This window comes from Bradysia coprophila (assembly GCF_014529535.1).
Source record: "Bradysia coprophila strain Holo2 chromosome X unlocalized genomic scaffold, BU_Bcop_v1 contig_117, whole genome shotgun sequence".
NCBI lineage: Eukaryota > Metazoa > Arthropoda > Insecta > Diptera > Sciaridae > Bradysia > Bradysia coprophila.
This window is the reverse complement of record NW_023503292.1, coordinates 2,794,494-2,821,078: the sequence shown is the minus strand read 5'-3', so window position 1 is coordinate 2,821,078 and position 26,585 is coordinate 2,794,494. Positions and strand designations below refer to the sequence as shown.

Here is a 26,585-nt window from a genome sequence, read left to right as displayed (position 1 = left end):
CAATATATTGTATGTGCAAAACCCCAATTTATTAACGTGATTAACAAGATTCTATTATACAGCAGTGAGATCATCATTTTTTACAAACATCAATTTACGCACGCACTAGCTACGCGTAAATAAATGTATATGAAAACCCACTTACGCACCACTTTGATCGCACTGCTGTACGTACATAAAGACACATTCAAACGTTACACTGTTGTTTGAAATCGAAATGTCAACAGTCAACTACTCATGCTCAACGTTCAATTTCTAAGATAGTTCTTCGGATGATTGATCTGTTTCCCAAGGATCCCAGGTTTGATTCCTGGGTTCAACAATCTTACCTGACTTTTTCTAATCACTAAGTGATGAAGTATCAGCTATTATTCATTAATAATGTATCTATGGACTACCATAGGACATAGGACTACCAAGGTAGTGATTATAAAGCCACATCGGCAAAACATATTATTACGTCATAGCCACGACTATCTGCTACATCGATAATTATTCATACTAGATTTCAAGTCGAATTGAATCGATTTCATAAGAATTAGTTAGAATTAGTTAGTAGTAGGCTCGTTTGAGTCCAAGGTGCAGGAATCGTCCCGCTCAGTCATCCATACCCACAAATGAATCAGGAAGATTCATATTTTAGAAACACTTTTCAATTGTTTACACATCGTGCCATTGTGTCCAATATGTCATTCCCCTATTTTGTTGTCTCGTTTTCGCTTACACAATAATATATATTATAGCATACGAGGATTTAGTTGGTACATTAAATGCTTCTGTTCTGTTATAGTCTATGTATCGTACATTAACTACATCCTGAGTGGAAATCAGCGAGCAAACCACTGACCTAACGATTCTTCGAGATAGGAATCGTGTGCATTTTAAATTATACAAACAAGGAGAAACTTTATAAATATATCGGTTTTGTACACACAGTAAAGGTTTTCTTCCATCGTACGGTAAAAACGAATTTTGACAGGCCGAAAGCAACCGACCGTCATCCACAGACGCAAACATAACCGCAACTTAAACAAATTTGTTCGTAAAACTTCAAAGTGAGGTTGTGTTGGCTTCTCTGTGGATGACGATTGACATTTTGAACGGCCTTGGAATAGTCCTGTATCAATGAACATCAAATCAAAATTGTAAAATGCCAAAAAAGTACTCCGCCAAAATTGATTTTTTTTACGGCTGGCTCTCTCACGGAGTACTTTTTGTTGAGTTTTGCTGTTATTTTTTTGTCAGAGAGATGCTATTATGTCGGTCGAATGATTTTGAAATTGGTTGAGAGAAAACGTATTGAATTCTCTCTCAAAAATCCAACTGTCACTCGACATATTCCCTCTATCCGTCGAAACGACCCAGTCGTCATATTAGCATCTCTCTGTTTTTTGTAAAATCATTTCTATTTCAAAATATTAAGAAAAAGTGAAACTTAACATGCGTATTATGCTAATGTTTGTCGTGAGTGGTTGCTCGTTTAATTGTTTAAGATAATTATAACTGAATCAAAATAAAATGATGTTTTCTGCTTGAATTTCTTGTTATGTTTTCGCTTACGCGATAATATTTATTTGCAGCACTCGGATTGAAACCACGAAATTACAGTATACGAATTCACACATATACTGTGATTGAGTGGTTTCCTGTGATGCACACAATTTTACACTCGTCACACCATGATATACACAAACAACAAAAACCAAATGTAATACACACCGTTCAAGGTTGAACTGGAATGTATAGAAGAAGAATGAGAATAAAAACGAAACCGAACATACGCGATATACAGCCGAACGAGTTGATCGTTCGATGTGCATCACACTACTCGTTGATACGGAGAGTATCAAATTTCTCTCTTTGACGAATAACATAAACAAACTTCACCATTAAGGAAAACATCGCCTGGATCCCTAGACCTGTTTGCAAGGTCTGCTGAGAGAGAACTAAAAAAGTGTGGTTTCAGATAACTTTTGACGCGTGACATTCAGTGTTTTCATGGTTGGGCGAGTTAGAGGTGAGTGGGCTGCCCATTAAAGTGGGCTGCCCACGCCCATGGGAATGGGCATTTTTAGATCTCGTGGGCATTGGGCGCAGCATGGGCACTTTCCAAAAATGTGTGAGCCCACAAACTGAAGTTATAATTGCAGTCTAGATTTTCTGTACGTTATAATATTCATTAAAGAAATTTCAAAACGGCTATCAGACATAAAATCGTGTTCCTAACTTATGTATTTTCTATAATTTTGCACATGTGATGTGCTGTCAGCCTCGATTTCGCAACAGTTTGACAATTTTCACATTTTTTACGAAAATTTCCATTGTGGGCCTTGGGCATGGGCTGGGCAGTGGGCATGCTTTTAAAAAGTCTTGGGCATGGACCGCGCTGTGGGCATGCTTTAAAAAAATTATTGGGCTTCGGGCAGGGCGGGCAATAAAATTAGGTATGCCCACTCACCTCTAGGGCGAGTGTAAAATCATAATCATATACATAGCAGTAGTGGTACCTCGCATTACACTTCTATACATTATGCTGTTTTTATCACCACTGTTGCATAATAATTATTAAACTCCTCGGTTGGATACATGAAATTATGTATGGTGCCACATCAAGCAGCTAATAAATATGTAAATCAGTGATGTCAAATAACTAAAATCAAAAACCTAAACCAAATTCAATCGGTTAATTGATTGCTCTGAATGTGTGAAGCGTAGTTTTTAAAAGTAATGGATCCCACAATGTGGAATTACCACATACTCGTATTCATAATATATTTGTGCCTCTGCTATTAGTCAAAATTAATATGCAATTTAGTTATTTTTCTTGTGGTTTTGCTCTGTGCTGGTTTATATCCTCTTTAATGCATATGGTTGCAACTTATAGTACTTTGTTATATTTTGTTGTTGTTGTTGTTGTTATGAATTTAAATTAATATTTAGTTGAACATTCTTTTGGGTTAAAGTCGCCAAACACGTTTAATTCATACATTGATGCTATTGTTATGAATAACAGGTACCAAATCATTAGTATTATTCCAAGTCGTCTGTCCAGCTTCCAGCCATTCAAATGAACGGATAGTAAAAGGAAAACCACTGTTGATAATAGCGACAAAGTCGAGTATGTCAGCCCTACGTCGAAGCAGAAAACATGTTTTAGTCGGAAATCCAAAATTTATCTGTTCAATTTATATATGTAAGAGTAAGACACACTCAAAAATAAATAGGAATCAAATTTTGAAAAGTAAAGTAAGTATGTTCAATTTACGGATAACTGTTCCAATGGAGGTTATCGCTTTTCGCCCAATATAATACAAATTTTATAAGATGTTTTGTTGGATCTTACTGACCACACTTGTTTTTTGTTCAACAATTTTTTGCAAAAATTAAATTTTATTTATTTAGGAAATTATGTACAGGAAGCGCTGACTTCACTTTTCTAGTAGAAGTAAAAGGATGCTTTGACGAGTGGGGACGGAGGGATTCTTTTGAAAAGCAGAATCTTGAAATCGGACGAATTTTCCATTGGATTTTTTTATATATGCCCAATAAGGTATTCGACCCCAGAAGCTTGTGTGGCTAGTGGGAGGTGATCAAAAACCGAAAACATGCATGTTTCACAATTTCTCCAGTCCAGCCGTACAGGGTCGTGTGAGGTGTCATTAGAAAGGTAATTGCAAGTACTTTCAGGGCAAATAGGGTCTTGTTGGGTTTAAAATTCATCCACACTGAGATATGTGCAGTTGACGTTTACAACCAAAAAAAGACTGAAAACTTACACTTTTCTTACAGATATTTCTCGAGTTGCACGAAACGTTCATGGTCGTGTGGGGTGTCATATGAAAAGTAATTGCATGTACTTTCAGGAGAAGTAGAGCTTACGGAAGTTTGGTAGCAAACCAAAGGCAAGGGAGTAAGGAATAAATGATCTTCGATATGGCCTTCCTACTTCTCTCATCGCAAAACTTTTCGGCATGTTAACTAAAAAATATCATCAATCGATGATAAAATTTCAAAATATTTTTTAAAACTTTACACTATTCCATAGCTAGTGGATGCACCATCAGTAAACTGATCTTTATAAATAATTTTTTTCAAATCAATTATCTTACCTTTTGATATAACATTCACATGTCCACCAGGGTGAATCATTGTCGTTTGGATGAACCATGGAAGACCAAGACAAATGAGTATATCGAAGACATTTGATCCGACTGCATTTGAAACTGCCATATCTCCATAGCCTTCTTTTATAACAGCTATCGAGCTGAGTGCATCCGGAACAGAAACGCCAGCTGCTACAAACGTTAGGCCCATCACTGTATCTGGTATACCCATTGTAGTACCGATAATTGTTATTTGCCAAACCTTTATTAAAATATGGAATTAATCGGCTTCGCTGTGAAACCATGGAGGTATCACACTTACCATGAAGAAGGCGTAAAATGATATCCATACCATGGAAATCAAGAACGTAAACGCGTACCAATTACGATATTTCTCTGTTCTGCAGTCTGGCATTGTCAATCTGCACATATAATGGATGGGATAAACAATTCCCCAGGATATTACAGCTGGCAAACCTCCATCCACAGGTTTTTCCAGTGGATTAACAATATCTTGTGATTTTGGATCTTTTGATTTGTAATACTCGGCATCAGCCGGTTTGCCAACCATTTGCGTTTTGTCATTGACCGCTTTCTGCTGTGAGACATCAATTGCCGTTTCATGTTTTTGATCACTTGGATCTTCGCCAAGGTTGTAACCCATATTTTGTTGCCCCTGATCCCAACCCGAGTTGACGGTCGTATCGCCCCAAGAATTGGCTGTTGGCTCAGTCCAACCGATATTTGTTACAGCTGGAGCGGTAATGTTAGTCGGTTCCCCCCATGCTGCGTTCGGATCCCAGTTCGTCTCGTATGGATTTGGTTCACTATAGCCTTGGTAATTATCTTGTGACTGTGACGGTGCCGTTGGTTCCTGACTTAGACTTGTCACCGCCTGACCGGTTTGGGAATAGCTTGTGTCCGGTACATTTTTATAGGTAACCAAAGCTGACTGTTCTTCTTTAGTTGGAAGCTTAATTGGAAGTTGTAATGAATGTGCCCATTTTTCGAGTGACGTATTGAAGTACAAAGCTATGCAGTAGACCACATAGAACAGCATCATTATTAATGCCTCATACTAAACAAAAAAAAAATAAATCCCAGAAACGTTACTTAGACAAATATATGCGCGGTTACCCATGTTATATAATCGTTGCAGATAACAATCAGCATAACTAGAATTGATAAGGAATAAAAGAAACAATCCCGAACTAATGGCCACCAGTTCAAGTGGCAAACTGTTCCAGAGCACAGAGCGCAAACGGATATGACAAACATTATATTGAATACTGCACTGCCAATTACCCCTGAGACCCCGATGTCATCTTTAGCGAAGAATACTCCAATAATCACAGCTGCAAGGAAAATTTCTTATTAATAATTGCGAGCGTTTCTGCCCGACGATAATTACTTGCAAGTTCTGGAGCGCTACTACCAGCTGCCATAAATGTTGCACCCGCTACATCCGGAGATAGTTTGAGTTCTGAATGGAAATACATTCTGGTTTTATTATTCACTCGCATCAGATAATTCATCTGTTTTAAGTTACGTTCATACCTTCACATATTCTATCTAGACTCGAAACGAAATAGTCGTCGCAAACAATTGCTAGCCCGAGAAATGTAAACAAAGCAATTATAACGTTTATTACCAGACCACCGTTTTTCCTCCATTCAGGTGGCATCAATGGTTTCGGAAATTGTTCGATAGCAGGTGGTGTGCAGTTGGGTCGCTTCATACGATAGGTGGGATGTGGTGATTCATGAGTGGTAGTTGTAGGTTCTGTAGATGATACTTGTTCTTCCAACTTTACATTGGGCGGTAGGATGGATGAGAATTCGTTTGCAAGTTCGGTTGCGGTTGTGTCAACATCTTCGACTATTGACGATTTCGTCGTTGCTGAATAGACTTGTATCGAACAGTAGATAACAAATATGAGGGTCCAATTAATAATTCGACCTTGACGGGACCGTCTCATTTTCTGAAAATAAAAGCCCAACAAAAATTTACTTTTCGAAAATTTTCATGAGATTGATGTGTTACCATAGCACTGAACCTTCTATATACTATGTAACTATGGGTACAGGAGTGAATGTGTGAAAAGACGAGAAGACGATTACTTTGTGGATTTGTAGAAAAGACGATTGCTTCATGGATCGGTGAATTATGATTCACTTCAGGCTATACTCTTCAATGAGTATATAGAGGAGAAACGGGCAAGACAGGTTTAGTTCCAAATACACCAAGATAGCACTTAACCAAGCACTAGAACAGATTTTTTTAACGGAAATTTAGCCTCTCTAATAATGATCTGCCACAAAATAAACAACATTTTTTGAACCGCCACAAGTATAAATTTAATAAGAGCCTCTAAAGTAGACAAGTAGGTCATTTCAGATTTCAAACAGATTTATAGAAATTCGCACAAATAATTGTCAAATATTTTTCTTTAATGAAAATTTGTCAATGAACAATGAAACATTTAATTATCGAAAAACTGTCATCAACATTAGAGCATGTATAGAGCAAAATATAGTACACCGGCAACTCAGATCTTTTATGATGACAACATAGTAGGATCCTTCATCGCAGACCCCTCTTGCAAAATCGGTTCTACTGCTTGGTTCAGATGCTATGGTGTTACATAATCATTATTAATGTGGTGGGCATTCCATTTCGGAAATTGTTCACTTTTCTGCTGCGGGGACACAATAGAAAAATTATTCTCGCGTTCAATTTTGCAATTTTTTATATGAGATGCCGCGGAGACAAAGTTCTATATGTGGTCATGCTAACGTTTCAATGTGTTGTTAACGTATTGATTGTATTGTAATTATGGGCCAAGTTTAGAAAACGTTTCGTCTCTTCGTTCCACACATCACACGGTTAGACACGTATAATAATAGTAGCATACATTGGATGCGGCGTAAGTCATTCATTACATGAAGGATCAATTTGGATTACGAGCCGAACTCACGAGTGAAAGTATTCACTAATGAATACTTCCAAGCATCCAACGTACGACATTTTATTGCCTTTCTATCCGGAAAGTCATCCGGATTGTTGTTACTAGCACATTTTCCACTGAGGACGTAACAGTTTATTTTTATCGGTCTACCAATAAATTTTTCCTTTTACGAATATTTTAAATCACTTAACCATTATAAAGTCGGAATCGGTACCAATTTACCGAAAATATTGGTAAACTGAGGTTTTCCTACGATCAACCGAAAAATAGTAACGTTCACTTATAGCCATCCGAATGGTGAAACAAATTGATGTGCTTGTTTCGTGGATAAAAACGGTTATTCACGCCATGAACGAATGAAAAGTTTTGTATTCTACTCGGGGAAAAATAAGAAATTCCAACTCGAGCGGACCTCGAAAATAACCAAAATAAGATCTATTTCTCGAGTTTCGTCCCTTTGCACGAAAAATTGCATACGTACCTGTGTGCTAACAAAGAGCAGCCAATGCTTCATTTGAGAACTACTAAGACATTGTTGAACCGATACTACCCATTTTCATTTTAGAACTTGACCTGTGGGCATGGCCGATCATGGCTATCATTGGAGCACGGCGAGCTTGAAAAAAAATTATTCGACCTCTCGTGGACAATGTTTTTAGTGGTTTTTGTAGAGTAAGAACTTCTTACTAAGAAGTAAGTACTACAGAAACCTAGTAGATGACTTTGCTTCAAAAAACTTACTAACAACATGTTTGTTGATAGTCATGAATATCATGATTGGTATCACTGTAAAGCTTAGACCGCAAGATAAGCAGCAGCATTATTTTTGTGATGAAACGAGTCACCAGTAGGATCCGAACAGTCTTCAAAGCTTCCCGCATTTCGAAAAAAAAATTAAAAATCGATCTAATTAAAAAATTTCCCATCGAAATATTTTCTTGTTATGTTATTCTTACTCGTGGTGCTGCCCTCTACAAAAACCACTAAAAACATTTCTTGTCCACAGAAGGTCAAATAATTTTTTTTTCAAGCTCACCGTGTGAAATCATATACTTGCAGGCCAACCGCCAACATAGGCTAAAACAACATTCGATATAACGTCTGTCCTAGTAATTCCCGTTATTCGTCGATGGGTTAGAAAGATTCTTATATCGAAAGTTGACCAATGTGGGCAGGTCTGTATTTTTATGATCTCAGACGGTATCGAATATGATACCATGGTCGGCCATGTAGGGACATGTAGGACCTGTAGGTGCGACGGGACAAAAATTATGAAAGTGGTTTTTGATTCTAGTTGGGTTCAGTTCCTGTTTAAGCACACAAAAATGATTCCACTAAAAAAATTGGTACGACTTCGGTGGACTGTTTTTCAAAAGATGATGAAGTAGTGACATTGAATTTTCGATTTTGAATCTTCTATATTCGAGTAAAGTTTGTATTTTTTGAACAATTTTTAGTGAAAAAAAATGTATGTCGATTGTTATCATAGTACGAAAAATTATCATTCAAACTTGTGTACTATTGATCATATTACGCCAAGAGGCAAGAATTATTGATTATGACGACGTCAGAATTCTTATAGGGTTTATTGTATACAGAAGTGACAGAAATGATGCTTTAATGATTACTTTCATTGAATGATGTCTTAAAAGTTTTGCTACAACGGTAAACAAACGCTTGAGACATGACGGACAAAACTAAATAATTATCGATTTTCGATATGCCTAACCCAATGTGGAATGTTTAAATGCAAGAAACGTCAACGTTTTTGTAAAGGACATTCTAGAAGGCACTCTACTACACAATAAAATAATCCCTACACAGATTTTACGTTTATTTATTGAATTAAGTTTATAGAATGAAAATGTCAGTTTCGCATTAAAACGTTGATTTTTCATGCCGAAATGAAAGGATTGTCATCGTTCTTAATCTTTTTCGCTAATACGAAAGAAAGCGAGAAGAAATGTAGATCGAAATTTCGTCTGCGGCGTTTGCCAAGAAAAAAAAATTAAAATGAAGTATTTTCATAAAGCTCATCGATTTTTTCACTATCGAAGATATTAAACCATTGAAAAGTAACTCTCATCAAACTTACCCGATTTTTCTTAGAGTCTTTGTCTTATCCTTTCAGTTGTATTATTTAATTATTAAAAAGCCTTGAGTTTTTCGTTTTTTTCGACTGAGAAGACAAATAATTTGAATGGAAAATAATTATGAAATACCATCGATCGAAATGTATGCCGTCGTAGGCCATACACGGAATACTAAAAATTCAAGTGTTGGTTGACGGAGTTATCTAACATCATATATACGAAAGGCAGACATGCGTAGAGATCATGCTTTTTACGAAATGTCTTTTGGCACATACATTGTACGCTGGTAGATTTGCGGCAGTAAAAACAATTTATTTTGATGGGATTTAATATTAGACAAATTTTTTCGCTAACAGTTCAACGGCCAAGTGTAAAGTTAATATATTGGTTGAGATAATTTGACTGTTGAGGATGGTTAATACCTAATAAGATTATATTATTAATCGAAATGTCTTTTCGATTATACCGATATTCTGCCGACATGGGAGCATTTCGTTCTTAGAATTCCTGTGCCATATCAAATAAAAAGTTGATAACGCAAAAAATATAATAATTTGATCGGAATATCCATCATTTATTGAGAATCACAATCGAAAATTGAATATTGCCTCCCGCCACGAACAACAAGATACACCAAAGTCGATTTCTTCTTTTTCTTCTTACCGAATAAAGAAAAGTAGAAGTAAAAGAAGAAGAATAATCGAATTTGGTGTATCTTGTACTGTTCTTGGCGGGAGGGAATATTCAACTTTCGGTTGGGATACCTGATAAATGGCGCAATATTTCCTACAGAGAATTGGGGTAACAATTCAACGGGGAAATGTGGCCGTGGCGTCTATTTTTGGAAAAATGTACAGTGAACTCATACCACCGAATGGGTGGGTCGGTTTTTATCAATTTAAAAATCTACAACCAGTGGGGTGAGTAGCTTAAAGAGAATTGGTGCCTTTAGGATCATAATGAGACGAAACCACAACAACATAAAGCTACAAGCTCTACAACAATTTCGTCAACTATCGTGCACACTCGATTGCGTCCGAAAATAATAAATTACCAGTGAAGTATTTTGATACATTTACTCATCTGGATACGAGATATCAAATTATTTCACGTGTAAAGTGAAACGTTTTACTTTACTTTACGAGAATGAAAAAGGTTTTCACTAGTGAGGGAATAGCCACATTACCTCACTAGTAAAGTAAAGTATATATGAAATTCCATTGTCCGTGAAAGGTATTTTCGTCTCTCTGAGAAGTTCTGAAAAATTGAATTTTTCGATCGTAGTGACGAAAAACGTCCACTTAGGATCGTAAATAAATTTTAGTATCAACGTATTTTGTCTCTGCACCTACGATCGAAAAGTTCGATCAAAGTACTGCTTGTGCGTCATATATGCGTCCGAAAACGTAACTTTGACGGCCGGTAAACAAAGCCAACAATGGAATTTCATATATATTTTTACTTTACTAGTGAGGTAATGTGGCCTTTCCCTCACTAGTGAAGACCCTTTCCCTCACTAGTGAAGACCCTTTCCCTCACTAGTGAAGACCCTTTCCCTCGCCTTTCCCTCGCTCGTAAAGTAAAGCGCCATACTTTACACGTGAAAAAATTTGATATTTCGTATCACGATGAGTAAAAGTACCTCGGGCTGAAGCCCTCGGATACTTTTACTCATCTGGATACGAGATATCAAATTACTTCACTGGTATAGTAATGTACTATTTCGGCCGCAATCGAGTGTGCCGAGTAAAAGTGAAATTGTTTCAGGGTGATTAGACCCGTACGAAGTACTGGGGTCTTATAGGTTTACGCATACGTTTGTAACACGTCGAATTTGACTCCCTGAGTAAGGGGAAACCTATTGTGGTTGTCTAGAGATGCCAAATCCGCGAAAAAAAAATGTCCGTCTGTCCGTCTGTCTGTCTGCACGATAACTTGAGTAAAACGCATCCGATTTTGAAAATTCTTTTTTTTCCCGTTTGGTAATGTCAAAAGACAGGCTAAGTTCGAAGATGAGTGATTTTGGATCGACCCCTCCCGAGCTGTGGCCCAATAAGTGCTTTACGGTTTTTCGAAGATATCTTCGGACATTTAAACGTTAAACTTGTAAGTGATACGTCAAATAAAAGGTATTTACCGATCGACAAAAAAAAAGTTTATGGAAATCGGATGACCGACTCGTGAGTTAGACCCCTTGGTGTGGAACAGGCACAGAGCGGCAAGCAGTTTTTGCTTGTAGGTCGGCCACATTTGAACATATTTCGTCTGTTTTAGCTTTATTAGATAGGTATTGACCGTACCAATCAGGGAATTTTTTTTTAATGAAATTATGTTCTCCGGAGCGTGAGCTAGGTCTCTTGGAGTGAGCTCTTATCTGGCTACTCGGAAGTACAGTGAACGTGGTGTATTTTGACAATATCTCGAGTAAATTTTGACCGAATTTCATGAATTTTTTTTTGTTTGAAAGGTATTAACGAATGTAAAGCGTCGGTACTATTTCCGGTCTCCTAACAAAATGGCTGCCGGCGGCCATATTGGATTTTAGTAAAATAGAAATATCTTGGGAAAAATGATACTTAGAGAGTTTCTGTTAACATGGAAATAATTTGTTATGTGTGTGGGGTTTCAGGGATTCCATATACGGACATCTATATATACCTATATACAGCTATATTGAGCTATATACAGGCATATAGAGCTATATAATAGCATATATTTATCTGTGAAATGTTTATTTATAGTGAAATATAGTTAAATATAGCGGTATATAGCTGTTTAAATAGGAATTTATGAAATTTGTCTTCGTACGGGGCTGTCTATATTGCCTCCGGCAATTTAGTTGTATATGATAACAAGGCAAAGAGTGGATAATGTAAGTGATTTTAAAGGGAGAATAGTTTTTCAGCAGAGAAGAAAATGAAGTAAGAGAAATGAAGAGTTTCACATTAAAGGCTTTTGATACGAATAGGTGTTTCGTACGGGTCGGCGTTAGCTATGTTTTTTTTGTGTGTTCTGTCTCATTAGGATCCTTACGGCACAAAAGACGTCGTAAGCTTGTCCTACTTGGCTTCGCCTCGTTACATCATTAGATTTTTTTTTTAGAATTTTAGAATTTGTCGCTTGTACATCGTTAATTTTGGTAACCTTAGCGACATCCAATGCAATCGATGTTACAGCCGGAGAATTAATTCCCAAAGATTCTCAACAACTATTCTCAAATATTAGGCTCTGGATAAAACGTCACTGATAGAGTTTGGTTAGTAGAGTACATTTTTGGAGCTCCCAGGAAAATAGGAATCATTTTGGATTTTAACATTTTCTTTTTAATAATCTTGGTTTTTCGACATGTAGAAAGTTCGGGTAAAATGTCATTTATAGGATGTGATTCGGAAATTGCATTTTTCTGGGATCCCACGATAATAGCGTGTGTAAAGGAACGAGTTTTTAAGTTGATTAACATTTAAAGGCTGTGATAACCACCATTTTCGCTTAAGAGCGCTCACCCCTTGGCAATTTTGTGCGCAAAAATATGCTTTTTTTTGATGATTTCTCTGAAGCAAAATCTTTTTTTGAAAAAGTAAAACCATTAGGAAAACTGAAGTTAGGTCTGGACAACCAAACTGCAGAAATAAGACGTAGGATTGGTCTTGCATGGGCAGCGTTCGGAAAACTCAGACTAATTTTCAAAAGCAAAATGAATAATAGTCTGAAACGCAAAGTTTTCGACACTTGTGTCCTTCCAGTGCTCACTTATGGAGCGGAAACGTTAACTTTAACAAAAGCATCCGAAGATAAATTGAGAGTGACACAAAGAGCCATGGAACGGAGTATGCTTGGAATAACACTCAGAGACAGAATGACGAATCAATGGATTCGACAACAAACCAGGGTCGTTGATGTCATGGAAAGAATAGCATCTCTGAAATGGAGCTGGGCGGGACATATTGCAAGAAGGACAGACGAACGTTGGACCAAAAAGATCATGAACTGGCGACCATATAAAAGACGAGCTATAGGTAGACCACCAGAGAGATGGACAAACGGAATTAAGAATATTGCAGGTACAAACTGGCAGCAAATGGCAATGGATCGTACGAAATGGAAAGAAGTTGGAGAGGCCTACATCCAGCAGTGGATAGAAACAGGCTGAAAAAGAAGAAAGAAGAAGAAAACCATTAAAGCATGCAAAAATGTGTTACTTTTAAGGAAAAAATTGGTTTGTGGTCGATAACTTAACCCACTTGGAGAAAACTTTGCAAATGTGTAAATTTATGTGTTTTGCAAAGGTTTCTCCAAGTGGGTTAAGTTATAGACCACAAACCAATTTTTTCCTTAAAAGTAACACATTTTTGCATGCTTTAATGGTTTTACTTTTTCAAAAAAAGATTTTGGTTTAGAGAATTCATCAAAAAACGAATATTTTTGCGCACAAATGTAGGCTAGAAAATTGCCAAAGTGTGAGCGCTCTTAAGCGTATTTCTGGCGTATTACTAAATCAAAGAAACAAATCTTTTCCAACTAACAGCAATACATTTTCATTTATAATGCGATTTCTTTTTTTGTGCAGGGCGAATATCTATATGAAGAAAAACCCCTGTTTGCGTAATTCATCCGCGTTTTTATGAAATCGTTTTAACCAATAATACTTAACCAAATACATGTCACAATTTTATGATACTTGCATGTTGCAATGTAAATATAATTTATATATAAGGGTGCTGGCAAAGGCAAATGTGAGGCATGGTTAGGGTTGAGCTAAAAGTTGAATTAATTTATTGATGTGAGAACAAGATGGCATTTTCCTTGTGCAGTATGTCTCTAAAATAAAAATCATACAACTGGAAATACGCTTTAAACTGTATGCGATTCCGTTTAGTAAATATGATGTTGTTATTCATGTGTGAATATGCGGTTGGTAATACCCCAGCATTTTACAACTCGTACATGAATTGATTTTTGATGCTTCAATAAATAAGAATAGTAGATTAATACAATGGTACTGTATCTTTGAGATTTTTTTTGCAGGCCATGCTATTTGTTTCTTATCAGTGATTATTATGCTAGAACTGTTCTAATAACTTTATATAGAATCACAACTTATTGTCGAAGTCACATTTTCAAATAAATTAGCTTGTTTTAGTTAGAGAAGAGATAATTCTTTAAAAATTTGCTTGATCCCCATCGAATCACAACCTATTCGACTTCGGTGAAGTTAGTGTGCCTACACACAACAACGGAATTCGAAATTTTTCTTTTGTTCTTTGACATTAGGATAAAAGAAAAATTTTGCATCTGTCACTTACGCGTTACATTTTCAAATAAATTAGCTTGTTTTAGTTAGAGAAGAGATTATATTTTGAAAATTCGCTTGATCTATTTATTTAATTTTTCATAAATTAATTGTGTGGTTATGGTTAGGTCAAACCTGACTGAAATTTGAAGGTCTCAAAAGTCGTGCCCGTTTACAAGAATAAAGGGAGGAAAAACTAACGCAAGAAACTATCGTATCACTGCAATCAGTTCAGTTGTGTGTTAAATATTTATGAAATTGCAGTTCAAACTGAAGGAAGAGACTGAGGTAGATGACGAACAATTGTGTGATTGGAATGAAGTTTTTAGCCCCGTACGAAGTACGAAGGGGCTTATAGGATTACGATGCCGTGTGTAATTGATGGAATTCGAAGCAGACGGTAAGGGCAAAGTGTTTGCCTATGTTCATAGATAACGAATCCGCAATAAAAATTTGGGCCGTCTGTCCGTCTGTCCGTCACGCCGATATCTTGAGTAAATCAAATCCGATTTCAAAAATTTTTTTTTTCCCTGGAAGATAGTCAAAATAGTGAGGCTAAGTTCGAAGATGGGCATATTCGGGTCGGCCCTTCGTGAGTTAGGGCCACCTAAGTGATTTAAGGTCTTTTGGTGATATTTATGGCAAAATAAACGAAGGAAATGTAAATGACACGGCAAATGATAGGTATTGTCAATACCAATCCAGGAAAAAAAAGTTTTTTTAAATCGGGTGAGTGGACCGTGAGTTAGGGCCTTAGAAGTGAAAAGCTACTAGGGCCCTATGTGTATTTTACATAGAACTCAAGTAAATTTCATTCGTTTTTCGTAATTTTGGAGTTTGGAGTTTGGAATTTTGTCATTTGGAAGGTAATCAAAAGCCGAATAGAATGTTGTTGAAAAAAAAATTAAATTTGGGTCCTCGGACTAAGGCCGCTACTAGGGCCCTATGTGTATTTTACATTGAACTCGAGTAAATTTCATTCGTTTTTCGTAATTTTTGTTTCATTTGGAAGGTAATCAAAGGCCGAATAGAATGTTGTTGAAAAAAAATTAAATTTGGGTCCTTGGACTAAGGCCACTACTAGGGCCCTATGTGTATTTTACACTGAACTCGAGTAAATTTCATTCGTTTTTCGTAATTTTTGTGTCATTTGGAAGGTAATCAAAGGCCGAATAGAATGTTGTTGTAAAAAAAATTAAATTTGGGTCCTCGGACTAAGGCCGCTACTAGGGCCCTATGCGTATTTTACATACAACTCGAGTAAATTTCATCCGTTTTTTCGTAATTTTTGTTTCATTTGAAAGATAATCGAACACCGAATAGAATGTTGTTGAAAAAAAAATTAAGTTTAGGTCCTTGGACTAAGTTCGCTACTAGGGCCCTATGTGTATTTTACATATAACTCGAGCAAATTTCATCCGTTTTTCGTATTTTTTGTTTCATTTGGAAGGTAATCGAACACCGAATAGAATGTAGTTGAAAAAAAAATTAAATTTGGATCCTCGGACTGAGGCCGATACTAGGCCCTATGGCCCTATGTGTATTTATACTCAATAAATTAAAATTTTAGGTCAATTCGAAATTTGTGTTACATTTAAAAGGAACGTCGTACGGGGCTTCGTAATTGCGCTATGCGCAATTTTTAAGACGTACACATTTCATAAGAATTTTACTTTACCGACGTTTACGGGCGCAGTAGGTTTACGGTAAGAGTAGGGCGACGGACGAACTAGGGTCACGTACGCAATAGATGTACGGGTCTGTACGGGGCTCAGTCGCAGCAAACGCTCCGACTGTTCTGACGGCTCGTTTATTTTTTGTTTTGTATTTTTTTCAAAAGTGACGGAGAAAGTGAAAAAATGATTGAATCGAGATTTTTATAAATTTTAGTTTGAGAGTCGATTCGGCAATTTTTCGACCAATTGAAAAGCGCACAATGCGTCACCTACAACGATATCAGTTGTTTTGGAAGTATACACAAGGACTTGCGAAACTTCTACATGTCCGAAGATAGTCCAAGTCCAAAATTTAGAACCCGCCTCCTGTAGAAGAAAAGACCCGCCTCTTTTCAATTTAAGTTCATAATGTTAACGTTAAAGGTCGGTTAGATAGAAAGTGTAAGGGGAAAGTTGCAATCTCTGCTTTAGATTTTTCTTCTGAAGAAGTTGTTTCTGATAGGGTAGTTTGTAGTGCTTGTGGTTTCTTAGTTAAGAATGCTCGTGGTCTGAAAGTGCATATGGCTAGACATAAGGGCGTTAGTGATGTTGTTAATCCGTCAGTAGGTGTTGACGGTTTTTCGGGTTCGTCGGGAAAAGTAGGTTCATCAGAGTGTTTGGAAGACTTTGGAGTTCTTCTTAATAGGTGTAGGCTTTCAGTTCCTTTGACGAGAATTATTCAGAAATCTGTAAGGATTGCGGTTTGTCAAGAGTTAACTGCGGTGGTTGAAAGGTTAGTGAAGAGAAATGATGTAGAATCATAGATGAGGTTGCTTGCTGAATAATAGGTCGAAGGGCAAAGGTGGTATTAATGTGATCAGGCATAATCTGGGTGTTTTTAGGAACTATGTCGATGTTGTCAAGGCGTTGACGGATGTTTTGAATGACGCTAGTGTTCCATTTGTTGTTAGTAAGGTTGTTGATAGGGACAGTGTTGTTGTGAAGGTTGCGACTAGGAAGGTTGGTGAGGGAGATGTTAAAGGAGCTGTTAGAGTTTTGTGCTCGAGTGAGTCAGTAGCGCCTCAGTCAAAAGAGACTGTGACTAAGTTAAAGGGCAAGCATCCGGATGATAATGGTGAGGTTTTTGAGGAGGTAAAGTTAGATAGTAATTTGCAGGCTACTGATGTTAAGGATGTTTTGGGTGCTATTAGAAGCTTCCCGTTGAGTTCTTCAGGAAGAATAGGTGGTTTGAGGCCCCGACATTTAAAGGATTTAGTTTCTTTTACTTGTGGTGATTTTGGGAATCGGTTGTTGAAGGCAATAGCTTCTTTGACGGATGTTATTAAGCGTGGGAAGGTTCAACAGGACGTGTGTAAGATATTTTTCGGGGCTTCGTTGACTGCCCTTATGAAAGGTGAAGACGATGTTAGGCCAATTGCAGTAGGGATAGTTTGGAGACGTTTGGCAGGATAGGTGGCTTGTTGTAATGTCAGAGATAGTTTAGTTAAGAAGGTAAAGCCTGTTCAGTTTGGGTTTGGTGTTCCGGGAGGTGCAGAAGCGTTGGTTCATGCAGTTCGTCGGTTTTGTACAGTTCAGCATGACAAGCCGATGGCCTTGGTTAAGTTCGATTTCGGTAATGCTTTCAATATGTTGTTTAGGAAGTTCATGCTAGGTGAGGTTAGAGACGTTTGTCCTGAGTTGTTGGCGTTAATGCAACAGTCTTATAGACATTTTTCTAATCTTTATTTTCTTGATGAAACTCTGCTTTCAAGGAGAGGGTTTCAACAAGGAGATCCTTTGGGACCTCCCGGTTTCTGCATAGGTATTATGAAGATGACGCATTCATTAGATGCAAGGTTGAATGGTTGGTATTTAGATGATGGTAGTATTGGTGACGTGCTTTCTGTAGTATTGGGGGATATTAGGAAGATTTTAGAATTTTGTGATTTGTCAGGGTTGCCTTTGAATGCTAAGAAGTGTGAAGTCTTTTTTGTGAGTGCTAGTGAAGGTGAAGCGGCTCATATGTACTCTGAGATTTCGTCATTGTTACCAGGGATTAAGCGGGTTGATGAGTCTTCGTTGGAGATGTTGGGCTCGCCTGTTTTTGAGTTAGGTTTAGAAAGGATGTTTTCAACAAAAGTTGAATCTATCAAGTTGATGTGTGATCGTTTAACTTTGATGGATGTTCATCCTGCTTTGTGTGTTTTTAGGAAGTCTCTCGGTAGTTGTAGGTTTAATTATTTGTTGCGTTCCTCGAAGGCGTGTTTGTTAGGTGATCGCTTGAGAGCTGTTGACGAGATTTTCCGTTCAACTCTCGAAGCCATTGCGAATGTGAAGATGTCTGATTTTTCTTGGGACCAGGCTTCTCTTCCTTTAAGCTTTGGAGGTATAGGTGTTAGGAAAGTTGAGGATATTGCGATGCCAGCTTATCTGTCGTCTGTTTATTCTACTTTAGAACTGTCGAGTGAGATATTGAGAAAGTTTAGTTTTCAGGTGATCGAAACTAGTGTTTTGGAATTAATTGAGGAAATACCTCGAGATTTTGTTGCAGAAGGTGACGAGAAGAAGAAGAAGCAACAGAATTGGGATCTGCCGATGATTAAGAGTAAATTCGATGAGATGTTTGACTCCAGCGAACCTGTTGCTCGTGCAAGACTACTTGCATCATCAACCTAAGAATCTTCAAAGTGGTTGCAAATAGTTCCATCGAGCTATTGGGTTTGCTATTGGATAACAACTCTGCTAGAATTGCTGTTGGTCTTCGTTTAGGTTCTGGTTAATGCGAGGAACATAAGTGTGTTTGTGGTGGAATAGTTCAAAAGGATGGCTTACACGGCTTATCATGCAAAATGAAAATTAAAAAAATTGCTGCGCATGATGAAGTCAACAAAGTTTTTTCTCATGCATTTTCTTCAGCAGGATTTCCAACCATGTTACAACCGCCAGGTATGTCTAGAGATGATGGTAAAAGACCTGATGGAATGACCCTGATTCCATGGAGTCATGGGAAATCTCTTATTTGGGATGTAACCATAAGAGATACATTGGCGCCTTCATACATTAATGAATCTAGCAAGAAACAGCGGTCGATTGCGGACAACGCAGAAAGATTTAAACACAATCATTATAAGAGTTTAAAAGAAAATTATTTGTTTACTCCTCTAGCTTTCGAGACTTTAGGCTGTATGGGACCTGAAACAAAGAAATTCATTGAGAAATTAGGAAAAATTATAAAGGCCACTTCAGGGGAACCGCGATCAATGGATTATTTATTGCAGAAAATTTCAATTGCGATACAAAGAGGCAACGCTGCGTGTATTTTGGGGACTTTGGGACCGGATAGAGTAGATAATTTTTATGTTTTGTAACCTTTGATTTTTGAAAAGATCGTTTTTTTACGGGCTGCATCATTGTGAGCAAGATTTTTCTTCGCATATTTAAATAAAGAGAAATTTGCCATTTTAAAGGTGTGTCTAATTTAAGTGAAATAGGCGTGTCTTTAAAACGGGCAGTCCATTTTAATAAAATAAAATATTTTATACCGATTCTGGACTGTCCAACTTTTTTCGCGAGTCTTATTTCTGGACAGTCCAACTTTTTTCGCGAGTCTTATTTCTGGACTGTCCAACTTTTTTCGCGAGTCTTATTTCTGGACTGTCCAACTTTTTCTTCGACTCTTATTTCTGGACGGTCCAATTTTCTACTTACGAATCAATTCTGAACTGTCCAACTTTTTTCGCGAGTCTTATTTCTGGACAGTCCAATTTTCTTCTTACGAATCAATTCTGAACTGTCCAACTTTTTTCGCGAGTCTTATTTCTGGACTGTCCAACTTTTTCTTCGACTCTTATTTCTGGACAGTCCAATTTTCTACTTACGAATCAATTCTGGACTGTCCAACTTTTTTCGCGAGTCTTATTTCTGGACTGTCCAACTTTTTTCGCGAGTCTTATTTCTGGACTGTCCAACTTTTTCTTCGACTCTTATTTCTGGACAGTCCAATTTTCTACTTACGAATCAATTCTGGACTGTCTAACTTTTTTCGCTAGTCTTATTTCTGGACTGTCCAACTTTTTCTTCGACTCTTATTTATGGACGGTCCAATTTTCTACTTACGAATCAATTCTGAACTGTCCAACTTTTTTCGCGAGTCTTATTTCTGGACAGTCCAATTTTCTTCTTACGAATCAATTCTGAACTGTCCAACTTTTTTCGCGAGTCTTATTTCTGGACTGTCCAACTTTTTCTTCGACTCTTATTTCTGGACAGTCCAATTTTCTACTTACGAATCAATTCTGGACTGTCCAACTTTTTTCGCGAGTCTTATTTCTGGACAGTCCAATTTTCTACTTACGAATCAATTCTGGACTGTCCAACTTTTTTCGCGAGTCTTATTTCTGGACTGTCCAACTTTTTCATCGACTCTTGTCCAATTTTTTTCTTACGAATCAATTCTGGACTGTCCAACCAATACCAATTTTAATTGTACATAAAAAGTGTTTTAACACGCCGAGCGATCCGGCCCATTGCCCCGTAGCGAAGCGGAGGGCCGCAATGCGAGCCGGGCGCCGGAACGGTGTCGGTAACTTAGGAGTTAATTTTTTTTCTCTCGCATCGTCTAATAATTAGTCTGTGTGAAGGCGTTAGCTCGTTCCTAGGGAATTCATCCTTTTACGAAATTTAACGTAAAGGCGTTTTGTTCCAAACCTAGGGAATTCAACCTTTTATTGATTCGTAAGTAGAAAATTGGACTGTCCAGAAATAAGAGTCGAAGAAAATGTTGGACAGTCCAGAAATAAGACTCGCAAAAAAAGTTGGACAGTCCAGAATTGATTCGTAAGAAGAAAATTGGACTTTCCAGAAATAAGACTCACAAAAAAAGTTGGAAGTCCAGAAATAAGACTCGCAAAAAAGTTGGACTGTCCAGAATTGATTCGTAAGTAGAAAATTGGACTGTCCAGAAATAAGACTCGCGAAAAAATATGGACAGTCCAGAATTGATTTGTAAGAAAAAAATTGGACTGTCCAGAAATAAGAGTCGAAGAAAAAGTTGGACAGTCCAGAAATAAGACTCGCGAAAAAAGTTGGACAGTCCAGAATCGGTAAGAAATATTTTATTTTATTAAAATGGACTGCCTGTTTTAAAGACACGGCTATTTCACTTAAATTAGACACACCTTTAACGTTAACATTATGAACTTAAATTGAAAAGAGGCGGGTCCTTTCTTCTACAGGAGGCGGGTTCTAAATTTTGGACTTGGACTAAGTTCGGAGATATGAAACTTCTTACTCTTTTAAGGGTTCTTGACCGATCTATACTATGCCGTAGGTGAAATATTCGAAATGCCCATGATCGCAAAACCTCTCCAATTTGTACTCTGCATCATCGGTACATCATTTCCCTACAGTCAAAGATGTATAAAATGAATAAAATATAAAATGTATAAAAATAGCGTTTTTTCATAAAGAGTCCCTCGGAATCGATCTGTTATGGGCTAGAATTGTCCCCCAGACACGTTACTAACAAAAAAAACTATTTTGGACGAGAATTTGGTTCAAATGTACTCCTTTATTCCAGCTGTAATGGTCAATTTTTTTCCAAATGGTCCGCAAATCCTGCAACACAAAGCTTCTGAGGTAATATTTTGGTATGTGATGGTGACTGAGGTCAGATAACATAATATGTAGTCGGCCCATCAGAACAATGATGTTGCAGAGGTGCAGTACTATTTGAAAGTTGACCTTTTTTTTTAATTAAAGTAAGCCGCTCTACTAGCATAGAGCACGCACGGGGGCCTCCGTTTGGGCCCATTGTACTGGCTTTGGTACAAAGCGTATACAGAAGCCTGTACCGTTTGTACCGTTTGATAAAAATATCATACTGCATTTCTAATGGAAATTTTCCTTACAAAACAAATTCACTGTTCAATATGAATTTTAACTTAGTTTTGCTCAAAAGAAGTCCAAGTACCGCTACAGCTGTAAATAACAATTAGATAGTTTACACATTCAATAATATCATGAGCCATCAGGCAAGAGATCCGTGGATCATTAGAATCAGGTTCATTAAGAGTCCCGACATAGAGCCATACGGCGAAGAGTTCTTTCGAACGATTGTACAACAGTTGTACCAGAAATTTCATTGTAAATCCAAACAAAATCATCGCTGTTCATAAGCACATGTCCGTTAACAAAAGAGAACAATAGAATTGTACAAGCCGTATATATTGATCAAAGAAAAAGTGGTTCACGAGCAAACGATTTTGATTTTGTCAATAAATTTTAAATTATTTCACTATTTGACCACACATAATTAGCCAAAAAAACATCGAAATCATCAAAAAGCAGCACAAAATTAGACAAAATCACAAATCTATTTACACAAAGAAGCACAAAAGAAACACTTTCAGAGAGCGACGTATAAACACGTCCGTTCACTATGCCGTTCACAACAAGCCAACCATACTTTGACTGATGGCTGGCCATGGGTGGTGAGTGCGGAAGTCAGAGTGGGCTCAAACTGTCGGCTGTGGATAGGCCAACAATACTACAAAGTTTCAACTTTTTGTGTTGCTCCTTCCTCAAGTTAATGCTGTAGAGAGAGATTGTATGTCTATCTACAATAAAACACTAGATGTGTCTTCGGCCGAAGCCGGGAATGGAATGAATTGTACTTCGAATGAACTCTGTATGTAAAGGGAATGCAAAGGCAACATGATGCAAATCAATTCAATGGCAATCTTTGATGAATGCATATTGTGGAATCACCACAATGCTAAAAAATGTTTTGACCACCTTCTGACATCACATGACACTTAGACACATTACACTCAAAATGGATTTTATTTTTTTTTAAATGGGAGACACCCGTTCGCTAGAATTGAACGACGAACCGAATGAGCTATAACTCAATAATATCGAAGATAGCTTGTTTCAAAAATTTAAAATTTGGCTGACCAATTGGCGAATTGACACTTGAATTTTTAGACCCGTACGAAGTACTGGTTAGACCCATACGAAGTACTGGGGTCTTATAGGTTTACGCATACGTTTGTAACACGTCGAATTGGACTCCCTGAGTAAGGGGAAACCTATTGTGGTTGTCTAGAGATGCCAAATCAGTGAGAAAAAAAAATGTCCGTCTGTCTGTCTGTTTGTCTGTCTGTCTGTCTGTCTGTCTGTCTGTTTGTCTGTTTGTCTGTTTGTCTGTCTGTCTGTCTGTCTGTCTGTCTGTCTGTCTGTCTGTCTGTCAGTTCTCTAACTTGAGTAAAACACATCCGATTTCTAAAATTCTTTTTTTCCTCGTTTGGTAATGTCAAAAGACAGGCTAAGTTCGAAGATGGGTGATTTCGGATCGACCTCTCCGGAGCTGGGGCCCAATAAGTGCCTAAGTGTTTTTCGACGATATCTCCAGACATTTAAGCACTACACTTGTCAGTGATACGTCAAATAAAAGGTATTTACAATACCGATCGACAAAAAAAAAGTTTATGGAAATCTGATGACCCCTTGGGTGTGAAACAGGCACAGGGCGGCAAGCAGTTTTAGCTTGTAGGTCGGCCACATTTGAACATATGTCGTCTGTTTTAGCTTTATTAGATAGGTATTGACCGTACCAATCAGGGGAAAAAAAAGTTTATGAAATTATGTTCTCCTGAGCGTGAGCTAGGTCTCTTGGAGTGAGCTCTTATATGGCTACTCGGCTGTACAGTGAACGTGGAGTATTTTGTCAATATCTCGAGTAAATTTTGACCGAATTTCATGATTTTTTTTTGTTTGAAAGGTATTAACGAATGTAAAGCGTCGGTAAAATTTCCGGTCTCCTAACAAAATGGCTGCCGGCGGCCATATTGGATTTTATTAAAAGTGATATATCTTGGGAAAAATGGTACTTAGAGAGTTTCTGTTAACATGGAAATAATTTGTTATGTGTGTGGGGTTTCAGGGATTCCATATATGGACATCTTTATATACCTATATACAGCTATATTGAGCTATATACAGGCATATAGAGCTATATAATAGCATATATTTATCTGTGAAATGTTTATTTATAGTGAAATATAGTTAAATATAGCGGTATATAGCTGTTTAATAGGAATTTATGAAATTTGACTTCGTACGGGGCTGTCTATATTGCCTCCGGCAATTTAGTTGTATATGATAACAAGGCAAAGAGGGGATAATGTAAGTGATTTTAAAGGGAGAATAGTTTTTCAGCAGAGAAGAAAATGAAGTAAGAGAAATGAAGAGTTTCACATTAAAGGCTTTTGATACGAATAGGTGTTTCGTACGGGTCGGCGTTAGCTATGTTTAACTCTGTACTGTATTGTATTCAGCTGATAATATTTGGCGGTGAATAAATGAATTTGAAGTATCGTAGCACGTCTGTTGCAACAAGCATTTTTCAAATGGAATATTGTACATGGCCTATGTTAGATCGAGATTAGAATTCTCATCCAACATTTGGAATCCATCATCAGATATTTACAGGAACGACATCATTATTCAAATTAAGGATGTTGTTAGAAGTAGTGGTAGTAGGAATACGTTCAAGAAGAGAGGATCGAGTAGACGAATTGAGTCGAAATTAGATATTTATCAAGAAATAACAATGCTATTTTTGCGAGAATCGCAAGAATTCCAAAATTGAATAAGTTCATCGGATTGATGATGCACTGTGGAGCGCTCTAGGAACAAGACATACTGTTAACAAGAACTACTTAAACCAAATACAACAACATTGGACAGTTTGTTTGACGTAGACAGAGAAATGATAAGCGCGGCCCCTCACGGCTGGGATAGAACACGCCTGACTGCTTTTTTCATAGAACGGTTGAACTGTCAAACTATTTTAACATTTGTATGTAAAATTTTGACAGTTTGGTTTCAGTAACAATATATCTTGTTTTCGTTAACGTCATTTATAGCTTGACAATATTATTGACGTTCTGGTCGCATCGTCTTCAAATTTTTCAGAAAAAATCCGTCAGGCGTGTTCTATCCCAGCCGTGAGGCACCGTGCTTATCATTTCTCCCAGCCGTGAGGCGCCGTTCTTATCATTTCTCCCAGCCGTGAGGCGCTGTGCTTATCATTTCTCTGAACGTAGGTGAAAGAAGCGTAAACTTGTCTCTGCTACATTTGCACAATGAACAATAGCTCATTGTCATCTACTATGGGAAAACGGTCACTACCGAGAACAAGAAGTTGCGACGAGAGCCGAAGGCCCGCTTTGCATTGGCGAGGCTATATTAATCTGTTACAGACGGCAGACATATGACCAGTATTATTATCGGATCTATTACTTCAATCGATCAAAATATTTTCAATTTGTCGATTTCAAATCTTGTACTTAAATTTTTTTAACATGCGTTTTACTATATAAAGGATCATATTACACAGAGTTTGTAAATATTTTAGTCGTCGTTAGATGAATAGCCGTATGTGACAGGTTAAACTTTCACTTTTATGTTATGACCTTATCATAGTAACAAAACTCTACCTGTACATACCTCGTCAACCAACTTCCCATTAGATTCGATGCGCTCTTTGGGTGGTCTGCGCTGTTTCTGACTGTGGCTTTGCCCTCGGTGTACGTACACACCTTGTGCGTATTGGGTTATGTTGAAATATACTATTAATGTTTTGATTGCATTACATGACAAAATAGAATTACGCACAATGAGCCCAGTTTTGGTGTGGAGCAAATGTTTATAATGTATACTATGTAAACAGCTAAAATATATAGAAATAATTTGATGCAACAAAAGTCATACAAATTGTCCATGAAAATGATCTTTTTGTACTTGCATTATACGGAAGTAGTTTTCATTATAACCATTGAATGGTAACTTCAGTAGATCTCAGCTTGAAGTGAGGATGAACTTTTGTATTTATTGTAAGACTTTACAATAACTTTCAGGAGGTAAAATATCGGAAATGATTTCGTTTTGGTAACAATAAATAAATAAATATTTATCTGAAATGACAAAGATGTCGAATGATTGATGGTGCAATAAGACAAACATAGTCTAGATTTTTGTAATTTTGTAACAATATTATTATGGTTAGCTCACACCATTAATATATAGAAAATGTCAGGAGCCTTGCACCAGAAATATTCTTACGTGGGAACGGGACGATTTTATTTCGAAGCCCACTCTAATCCAAATTGTGATTTTAGAAGCCTAACCAAAAAGGGCACACTCGGAATATGAACATGTTTGTCATTGTCTCTCAAATTTTTATGTCCATCCAAAAAATATTTATTGATCGATGTGGTGTACTCGTTTCTATTTTCTCTCTGTGGTTGCGTTCAATAGATTTAACATTACTATGTCATCATTGAAATTATATACCACCCATGAAGATTTTTTCAAATAATCTTTTTTTCTAAAATTTCTGAGCAAATTGACAGTTTAAAGATAAATTGAACAAACATGCTTTTATAATAAACAGCCGTAATATCTGACCAC

General features: G+C 37.2%; 1 protein-coding gene and 1 long non-coding RNA gene across 2 annotated transcripts in view; one reads left to right on the top strand and one right to left on the bottom strand.

The window, feature by feature from the left end:
* The window catches only part of LOC119067064, a 29,324-nt gene extending 7,650 nt beyond the window's left edge, over positions 1-21,674 (top strand). The window contains exons 2-3 of the long non-coding RNA XR_005085854.1: positions 12,415-12,420; positions 21,563-21,674. This is a non-coding gene — a long non-coding RNA (uncharacterized LOC119067064). The remainder of the gene's footprint in view (positions 1-12,414; positions 12,421-21,562) is intronic.
* Positions 2,406-9,319, bottom strand: LOC119067045 (probable sodium/potassium/calcium exchanger CG1090). The gene is made up of 7 exons (XM_037169788.1): positions 9,167-9,319; positions 5,661-6,084; positions 5,515-5,586; positions 5,241-5,458; positions 4,426-5,181; positions 4,110-4,365; positions 2,406-3,129 (listed from the first exon to the last, which is right to left on the bottom strand). The coding sequence occupies exons 2-7, from the start codon at positions 6,079-6,081 to the stop codon at positions 2,930-2,932; spliced, it is 1,923 nt and encodes a 640-aa protein (XP_037025683.1). The 5' UTR covers positions 6,082-6,084; positions 9,167-9,319; the 3' UTR covers positions 2,406-2,929.
* Positions 21,675-26,585: the final 4,911 nt, after the last annotated feature.

Excerpts from the sequence above, each read along its gene's own strand:
- LOC119067045 (XM_037169788.1), bottom strand. The coding sequence starts at position 6,081 with ATGAGACGGTCCCGTCAAGGTCGAATTATTAATTGGACCCTCATATTT. Across the intron at positions 5,182-5,240 it reads GCAACGATTATATAACATGG|TATGAGGCATTAATAATGAT; the intron begins GTAACCGCGCAT and ends TTTTTTGTTTAG. Across the intron at positions 3,130-4,109 it reads TGTGAATGTTATATCAAAAG|GGCTGACATACTCGACTTTG; the intron begins GTAAGATAATTG and ends GCTTCGACGTAG.